The following is a 10,134-nucleotide window of genomic DNA, read 5'->3' on the forward strand; positions in this document are numbered from 1 at the left end:
TAAAGAGAATCTTCTCAGAGGCCATCTCATTTAGGATGAAAGGCATAAAGGCTTCCCACAACCTCCTATTTCTAGGGGTACATTTAAAGAGCTCCTCTTCTGATCTCAGTGAAATCAGCAGAAATCTCTTTAACTTCAGTGAATTGGATTTCCTGAAGCAACAGGATTCCTGACAACAGAACTTGAGTCGAAAATTTAGCTAGACAGTCTTATGCAGGCTCCCTAGGAAATAACAGTTGTTTCAATGACATAACAGTCCCATCTCTCTCTTCTCGGCCTCTGCATAAACCAATACAGGCAGATTGTCTGGCCAAACAGCTGTTTTAAAATGTCTTTGTGCATAAGGAACTTTGGAGGAAGTGCACTAAGAATAGACTGTACAGTAACTGTATTGATGAAGTTACAGATAGTGAACTTCCCTGTACCCCTGTGGTTTCACTGCTGGAGTAGTAAGAAAAGAGAGAGCCAAAGCTGACTGTTAGCTGTGACATGACATCAACAGGGAAGTCAACAGAAAGATTTGTTTAACATGCTTTCATTTACCTCTTAGAATAATGATGCCATCACAGTATCACCACTAAAACATGACTCATGTACCCGATTGCCACATGCAGCTCGCAGGATTTATATAAGCATGACAGCTGTAGTCTTGAGAGACAGCAGATTGAACATTTTTGGCTTCAGCAAGGCTCCTTCGCAAAGCGGAGCACTATGCAATATCTTTTACTTTGTGCTGCCCTCCTCCTACCTCAGAGTCTTGCTTTTCCGACACAACTTAAACCACAATCATGGAGCTCCACAGACTTGGAGAATGTAAAGGTATGTTACCAGTGGGACAATGTGGCTGTATTGTGAATAATCTGATTTTTTTAGGTGTTTGACCTAACTACTACATTCCTTTCATGTTTGTTTATATTATCTTATCTTACATTAACACAACAATTACAGATACATTCACAAACTTTGCAGAAGTGACAGAAAACAATTTAAAGTTGCTGACTGGCTTAGACTCCCTAAGTCTAATTTGCAAAAGAGGCCAAGTTCCAAACTAGTAAAATAAGAGAAGCATGTCATTTTTAAAATATCTGTATTTGTTTAAAAGGATTACTTTCTTATAGTGCCTTGATGTTATTGTAGTTCTTTGTACATGTTACTCTATAATACACAGAGACAGCATTTGATAAATTGAAATGGGAAGAAAAAATACAGCTAAAACTAACGATGATTGCAGGACAATGAAACACTACAATCAAATATAAAATGCAATTACTGAAAGATCACAGATTACATACTAATTTTTACTTTCCTTTTCTTCTTTCAGACATATCTTGATAAGTTCTTTCCACTTCTTAGAAAAACAGATAGCCAAAGCTTAGAAGAAAGGATTAAAACCATGCAGAGGTTTTTCCACCTGACTGTAACTGGAACATTAAATGCAGAAACAAAGGAAATAATGAACCAGCCCAGATGTGGAGTCCCTGATATAGCAGATTACAAAACATTTCCTGGAAATCCAAGATGGAGAAACAAGTATTTGACTTACAGGTCAGTGATGTTTCAGGTTTTATAGGGAAAGGGGTCGTTTAGTACCTAACTGTGAGGGGTTCCTTCATACCTAAATGCATAAATGGCATTAATTTGTTTCTTTCTGCTGCCAGGATTGTTAATTATACACCTGATTTACCCCGAGCAAAGGTGGATGAAGCAATAAGTAAAGCTTTGATGGTATGGAGTGATGTGACTCCACTGCAGTTCAAAAGAGTTTTTCGAGGAATTGCAGACATTATGATCGGATTTGCACGTCGTGGTGAGACTACTTCTGTCATTTTTAAAATACAATGGTCCATATCTGACTTACAGTATGCATTTTTATAGCCAGAACTTTAAGAAAGATCAAAGAGTTTAGAATTATTCTGAAGTTTGCATAGAGTTTATCTTCTCTTTATCATGCCATCAAATGTATCAATCAATTTTATTTATATTTTATGTATTTATTTATCAATCAATTTATCATTGAATTTAATTTATTATATACTATGAAGTAGTTTTACCCCATCAAACCATTAGACAATCCCTTGGGAATTATATCTGTGAAATGGAATTCAGCCCTGGAATAAGATACCTGAATCTAGATATTCAGATCTATGTCTGCCTTGACAAGTAGGGCAGACTAATGGAAACAGATCTGGAGAACAAAATAGCTGCTGCTGAAGACCCAGCATCCACAGGATGCATATTTCAGTTAGGTTTCTTTCCATCTAGCTCTGGTTCAGTCTGGTTCCCTGGACTGAACAATCTTTGGCAGCTGGGGTGCATTAGGTTTGGACTGGAGACATCTTCTGGCTGAATTTCTTCTAGAAGAAATCCCACTGGTGCATTCAAAGACTGCACCAAGGTGCAAGACAAAGCATGGTAAATGCAGACGATCAGCAGAGTCACTTCAAAGGCTCACTTATGACCCAAAGTAATGCACAAATGTAGACATACCTTTCTGTTGTGCCTGGCATCTAAGCTAAGCTTAGCCAAGCTAAAAACCTACTGACTCAACAAGTCAGCTCAGGTGACTTATTCTCTAGATCCATTAACTATATTTACCAGATCTCCATTGACTATAAGGGAAAATCAGACACCTTGCTCACATGTAGACAACTGCAAGCAAACACCAAAATATTCTGAGTCCCTGCTTCACTCACTGGAAGCATATTATGTTGCCATGCAAAGTCTACTAGTGTGCCAATCAAAGTGAAAAAGGATCCTGCAAGCTGGAAGAGGCTTTAATCCCTCTTGTCATGCACTGAGACAAGATCTCTTCTGCCTGTGTTAACCCTGCCCCAGGGGTTGTCATGCCCACTGGTCCATCCATGTGGTGTGGGAGAAAGACACAAAATGGCATTCAAGCCCCCAAATATACCTGAATTGAATCAGCCCTGTGGGTCTCCTAGAGGGGAAAGGGAATTTTCCAGAGCAGGTACAAATATTTTATCCTGTCAGCTTTTGCACTTGAGGTAGGAAATGATAACATCCCACATGCACTGTCACATGAGTACAGAATACAGCACAGCCCAAGGCTGGGACTAAATGAACTCAGCTCTTCAGGAACGTGGTTATCTAGCCAAAACCTTTGGCTTCCACTAAAATCAGTGCAAGTGTGGATGTCTACTACTAAAGCTGCCCAGCACCTTCCAACAGTGAAAACTTTCAGGTCCTTATACCATTGTCAAGCCTTAAGTATTGTTTCTGAAATAATCCCTGAACTCTGTCTCAAAAACACATTTCTGGAAAAGGTTCAGAAAAAATTGTTCAGCTGTTTCTGAATCATACACAAAATGAGGCAGATTTCCAAAGGGAAAAATAGTAAACACTTCTGCAAGTAAGCCTGCATTATCATATGTAAGTTTTGAACTTCAGTTGCGAATTTTGGGAGTGTTTCCTAATCCTTGTTCCTTGATTTTAAAACCTTAACTTTCTGCTATTGAAGGAAACCTTTTTAAGGAATGGTAATGTACAACTGATGCAAACAAGTGCCAAGTTGCTGAATTTAAACATTACGGCTGATGCCATCTGATGACATTTCTTTCTTTTCAAATGCAGAGCACGGTGATGGAAATCCTTTTGATGGAAGAGGTAACACATTAGCTCACGCGTTTGCACCTGGAGATGGGCTAGGTGGAGATGCTCATTTTGATGAAGACGAAATGTGGTCAGAGTACAATCGAGGTAAAACCCCCATGCATATGAAAAGGGGGAGGGCAAATACGCATATCACAAGAACACAGCCATAGAAAATGCTTTCCATAACACTTCATGTATTTCAGTATCAACATTTGTTTCTTTCTTTTCAACTACATTTCTTAAGTGTTTGTGCCTCTTTAGCAGCTACATAAAGTCTGTTCTGTTGGGATTTTAATGCGCTTTTCAAAGGCTAAACAAGGACAATGATCCTCTGTTTTCAACACAAAGTATGAAAAGGTACAATGACGGGCTTGTGGGAATAAGGTTGGCTAAGAGGACAGTTGAAAAGAGACTTAGGGTCTCTGCACGCCTCTACACACCATATTCACAGTATCAGCAATGTTTTTATTAAAATATTATAGTTAAATAGGAAAATACCATAAAAAACTATCAAAACTCCATAGTTTCATTCCAAGGGAATGAAAGGTGCAAATTCTCCTGCTTACTCAGACTCTCTGTATGCTACAAAGAAATGCCATCTCTTTAACATAATTTTCTATGCTTCTGTGCTGTAGGAATTAATTTGTTCCTTGTTGCTGCTCACGAATTTGGCCATTCTTTGGGACTCGCCCATTCAAATGTCCGTGGTGCTCTGATGTACCCTACGTATTCGTATGTGAACCCGGAAACCTTCCAGCTTTCAGAGGATGATAAGCGAGGAATTCAGAAGTTATATGGTAAATTCATGATGAGATTTGATTTTCAAGATATAACCTACTGGGGTACAGCTTTCACTACTCTCTCTGATTGCAAGGGCCTCCTCATGTTACACAAATCAAGTAAGGGGAGAAAACTTGGGAAAAAAACCATTCTGATAATGTCTGTCCACTTCCATTTCCATATTGCAGCTCACAGAGCAGCAGTGCAGACAGCTTGGCACACTGACTTTCTCCACAACTGCAGAAAAAATCCTGTGGACCTTGCTCAGTAAATGAGCCATTTAAACGAGTGGGGCTACTGGCTGAGTAATGTATTGCTCCCAAGGAAAATGAGAGAGACTCTCCCACTCACCAAGTCGATGGGACAGCTCAGTGGACGTAGAAACTGCTCAGCATTAGCAGTGGGGCAGAACTGGAATTGACCCCATAGGGTAAATCTTGCCAGGCGTACTTTTAAGCATCACCTTCCTCAGGCAATGCAAGAGGAAAACAATGAGAATAAAACATGGTTTTCTTAAGCATCCCTTTCCAGTATAATATATATGTTTTGTGTTTCTTTCCAATAGGGCGCAAGTCTGCAAATTCTTGAAGAAAGAGTTTCAAAAAGCAGAATTCACATCTAGTACTTATGGTGTTCCAAAAATATTTTACTCTTCAGGATAATCAAAGGAGAAGCTCTTGAACTGCACATTATGTCCCTGAATTTTTACATAGATTTATTTACACTTTATACAATTTGATTTGATAATTAAAAAAAAATTTTGGATATTCTGTTGTCTGATGTACTTCCTTGGGGGTGGCATTTCACTGGTGGATTAAACGACTACTACACGTGCAATACAGATAAACAAATACCCTTCTGAATAGAGGCTTGGGTGCCTAAATGGCATGTGTACATCTACTGCTAGAATTACAAACTGTGCTCCTGGCTTCCTTCGGGTTCCCATGTGTGTCCTGTCCCTTTCCAGTCCCTGCTGATGCCTCCTCAGAATCATATGGTGCTTTCCATATAGCTCGCACATAGAAGAGGTGGTCTTCACAGTCTTTCCTTCAGCATAGGCTGGGCAGTTTCCCCACAAGAAACTGTTTCTCAACCTTATTCCCTCCATGGCTCCCCAGAAAAGCAGGTTTAAGAAATAATGGACTTGCATTCCCATTGTTCATTATGATATTCAAACACCTCTCAGGTACTTTGTAATAAAAATAACAGGAACTCTCCTTCCCTCCTTAGTTCTTCAGTTTTTCTTCAGACAAGCCCCCATTCAGGACTGGGCAAGACAAAAAAGAGCCAGAAATGGCCTGAGGCTGATATTGCAGACTTTGGAAAGCTAATGCCACCTTGCCAGAAAACAAAAACAACCACAGACAGACATAAACCTGGAACCACTAGGATGACCTCCTAGTTGCTCTGAATGATTGCTAGATCTGGCCAGTTGCCCCTGAGGACCTGAGCTACTGCCTGTAGCTAAGTGGGATGGCCTGTCTAGCTTCCATATCTGAAGAGGTGGAATGCCACAGGAAAATGCATCAATGTCTGTCAAATCCTAGGACAGGACAGTCATGCTTTCCCTGGCTCCTGAGCAAAGCATCATCTGAGAAACATGAAAGCCTCTACTGGAAAGGATGGGAGGCGGGTGATGAAAATGGCTGACTTTGCACACAAGTACTAGTCTACAAACACTGGGGCTTCTTTGCATATCCAGCAAGAAAAACTATCATGGGAGCACAGAAAACTCCCTTCATTAGGAGTTTTCTGTGCTCCCTTATGGAGAGAGAAGGCTTCTTCTACCTCAGCAACTTTGCCAAATGTGCACAAAGGTCTAGTTTCTCAAGAGCTTGACAGCATTTCCCAGACTTTATCCAAAAGCCGCTTCCAAGTATCCAAGCCATCTCCAAGCCATTTGCAAAAGGATCAGGAGCCTCTGTCTGATGACACAAGGTCTATGAGTCCACATACACTTCGGATAAAGTCATGCCCAGGACCAGGCTGGTGCAGGACACCTAAGAAAAGAAGGTCATGTCATGGCCCTGCGGGACAGGAGAAGGTGTTGACATTTTCCCTAGTCAAGAACCCAGTGGAAAGCAGGAGGGCAATTTCAACCGACCTGTATTCAGAAGACTCATGTCCTGCTCTCTGAGCCACCAGAGATACGCACTTCACAGGACAACATCTCCCATAAAGCAAATAAACAAACATCAATGCACTTCCCAGGTAGGACTAATTCCCAGTCTAGTTTTTGACTAGTTTCTGAGATTGAAAAGTGTTTTGGAGAGAGGGAATTGTTACACACATCAAACCAGCTAGGTCTCTCTTACTTTTTATTTCCCAGCAACTAGCACTAAGCAGAGCTGAGCTATGTGCCAGGGGCCCAGCCTTACCTTGGGCACTAATTCCACGATGCTTCTCCTACAGAGACCTGCCAGATGAATAGCAGTTTATTCCAGAAAAAAATCCTCTTATTCTAGTCCATCTGTCCTAATAATACTCAGTAGATGCCCTCTCTTTGGTTGTTTGGGTGGAACTCAAGAGTTAATTTTACCTACAATAAGAACCTGACATCAGTGTGATATGCTAAAGAGCTTGTTAGTGGAAAGGTTTGGGGGAGAGAGAAATAGTTAGAAAAAAATATTCTTAATGCAAGAAAACGCACCAGGTGGTGGGGTGACTTACTTTAGTCATCCTGCTGACTGACACATCCAGCTTGTCAAGAACATGTAAGCACAGGATATGAAATGTAGTTCCTTCCTTGCCCTCAGAATGTTTTTTCACCTCCTATGAGAGAGAAGTTTGAAAATAATTCTATCAGTTACTAGCCACATTTCTTCCATGAAGAGCACAGGTCTCCTGAGGTAGGAGAAAAATAGTCCCAGAACTAGTAGAAGCTCAGATTCCAGACTGCAGTAAAGGCTATGCAGAATGAGATTAGTGAGATCCACTGCCTGTTTGGATGATCAGGCAACTTGGTTGTGTCTCAGAAATACCAGGTGCTCAGTGGACCTAGTTCTGCTTTCATGACACCACAAGAAGTGCTGGGAACTATGTTCTTATGTGGGGTTATACTCAATTACAGTGCTTACAGGGCAGCATAATTGGCCCCAGGGTGAGGAGCCACTTCGGGATTTCCACACATCTTTCTCCTCCCTTCAGCAGCAGCAATTCCCTGGGCCCCATCAGGGCTCACTGACTCATGGGAGGGATGGGAAGCTGGAGCCTAGGCACATTGCCTGTCAGCCCACAGGATTTCCATACTCTTCCAAAGCACTTCTCACACACCACCATCACATAGACAGACAGATGAACGCTAATTTTATGGCTGCTTCCAAAGGCAGCACAGCAGATTGTGTAACAGAGGAAAGGGTATATTTTGTCACAGACCCAGGCTTCCCAGTTAGAGAGAAGGAGGAGGCCTGAAAAAAAACAAATGACCATCACAGTGGGTAATGATCTGGAGGAGTCCTGGAAAGATGCAATGCTGACAGAAAGTATCCTGCTCTTTTAGCCAAGGACTCCACAGGAAACATAGCACAAAACAGAGACAGACCATGATCTTTGTTGAGCTCAAGTCTGCATTGTGTCACTCATGGCACTTCTCGAATAGAAAACAGACATAGGAGACAGACTTCATCATAGGAAAGACTGTCAAGACACTAGGAAGAGTCATTCCTAAGGACACATAACGCCTGCAGGAGGTGCCACACTGAAAAGCAACAAAGGCATGAGAACAAATACTTGACTGGAAGGAGCAGATTCATTTTCTATTGTACAATTAATTTCCATATGAACTGAGAAGAATGGGCTAAAACTCCAGAAGTGTATTCCTAGGAAGACTGTCTAGACAGTGAGACACATATGAGAGACAGCTTCCAGTGAGCACATGAGCTGACCAGCCTGCAACAGGACCAGCACAAGGTGGGAGCGGGGCAACCTTGTGTCTTGAAGGCGACATCTCTGACAGGCAGCAGTGCCTCGCTACCATCTCCAAAGCACGTGAAATACAGTAGGGTACAGAGGGCAAAAGTACCACTGATGAGCTGTCTTGCATCTCTTGCAGAGTTCCTGCTGTGCTCCATCTGCATAAAGAACCTGTCCTTTGGGGAAACAGCTGCTACTGGCACACTTCATGTCCAGCACACTCCTTACCCTGCTTCCTAGACGACAGGAGAAGCAGCCAAGGAAAAGAGATGGAACTCAATCTTTTGGGAGAACGAAACTTAGACACACCGAAAGAATAGGAAACATCTAGCTGGGACAACCTATGGGCTGGATAATAAAAGGAGAAGATGGTCCATGCAGTCTTTCCCGTTTCTGTCTCCTAGGACTCGCTGCTGTCCTGTGAGAAGGTGGTTGCAGTATTTGGGGGTCCCAAGGCACTTGGAAACACTCAGCACAAGGCTGGGGCCCCTCTGGCTCACCAGCCCAATGCTGCTGTGCACTGGAGAAGGGGAGGTGCCTCTCCCTGCAGTCAGACCTGACGGCTCACCGGCTCACCGGTGTGAAGCTCCAGCCTCCATCAGAGGGAGCATCCCAAGAACATTACTTCTCATTTCAAGCATTTGTAACTGAACTATGCAATATCTGCTTCCATCTAGTGGTACAGCTTTGCAAACTCAGTACTGGCTCCACATCCTTTTGTAATGTGTATTTTAACTGTTCACAAGCCCATGGCAGTTCCAAGAATACATAACACCATTAGGGGAAATCAGGGACAAAGACAATGCTAGCAAGGGGTGCTGCATCTTCCTTCTTCACTTTATTCTACTGCATTCAGTGTAGATTTTTATACGATATCTTAGTACATACCTAAGAACCTCTAAGTGCATTAAGTTATATAAATTATTTGTTGTTGAAATTATTATTTAAGTTATTTAAATAGCACCTGCCATTTGGAAGGCATTATGTCTCCTCCTTCTTTGCTACAGAAGGAGAAATGGGTAATCAAATAGTATTTTGTTTGGATAGGACTTTGAATTTTTGCTTGGCTGCACTACTGTCCTGTTAAATAAAAAGGTGGTTAAACACGGGTTTGTTATTCCAGATAGTACAATGAGCAGCAAACAAACCCTGGCTTGGGAAAGAAAAGCGGTGACATTTATGATGGTCCTTTGACCATCCACATAGAAAGAAGAAGCTTTACTCCTATTGTAAGAAAGTCATGGTTCCTACCCTAGAGAAGCTTTCATTGGAATGACTTTAGCCAGTCATTTGGGTATCTTGAGCCTATTCCATCAAACATGGAGTGAAACTCTGAGACCAAGAAGTTGATGTACTTGTGATCAGAATTCTATACAATAGGTGCACAGGATCTTTAGGCAAAAATTAGCTGTAATTAGTTAAAAATTAGTTTTAATTAACACTACATTAGCAATTCTATCTAAGTAGAACTAGTATCTGCTGTGTAATCAAATACGAAGTCAAAATGAGTATGTTTGGAGAACCTTAATTGCACCAATTATTAGGGGTTTTCTGTCCTTAGAAGCATTTTTCAATATATTTGTCCTGTATAAATTTATTCACATATATATACATATGTACAGAATAGATCTGATTAGTATAAGCTGAAACAAAATCACAAGCTAATTATTTTATTCTTTCGAAAAGAGGACAGAGCTAAGCTCCATCTCTTTCATTAAACAGATTTTAAATATTTATTATTTAAAAAGCGTTTGAAGCTGTTGATAACTGAAGGCATCAAAAGAAGTGATGAAGCTTATAGTTTCCTGAGTCATCGGAAGTACTGCAGAG

At 41.3% G+C, this 10,134-nt stretch overlaps 1 protein-coding gene across 1 annotated transcript; it reads left to right on the plus strand.

The window, feature by feature from the left end:
• Window positions 1–576: 576 nt before the first annotated feature.
• MMP7 (matrix metallopeptidase 7) lies at window positions 577–5,159 on the plus strand. Its single transcript, XM_026109455.2, has 6 exons — window positions 577–819; window positions 1,322–1,545; window positions 1,659–1,807; window positions 3,592–3,717; window positions 4,248–4,409; window positions 4,958–5,159. The coding sequence occupies exons 1-6, from the start codon at window positions 592–594 to the stop codon at window positions 4,978–4,980; spliced, it is 912 nt and encodes a 303-aa protein (XP_025965240.2). The 5' UTR covers window positions 577–591; the 3' UTR covers window positions 4,981–5,159.
• Window positions 5,160–10,134: the final 4,975 nt, after the last annotated feature.

Source organism: Dromaius novaehollandiae, chromosome 1, assembly GCF_036370855.1.
Source record: "Dromaius novaehollandiae isolate bDroNov1 chromosome 1, bDroNov1.hap1, whole genome shotgun sequence".
NCBI classification, from domain to species: domain Eukaryota; kingdom Metazoa; phylum Chordata; class Aves; order Casuariiformes; family Dromaiidae; genus Dromaius; species Dromaius novaehollandiae.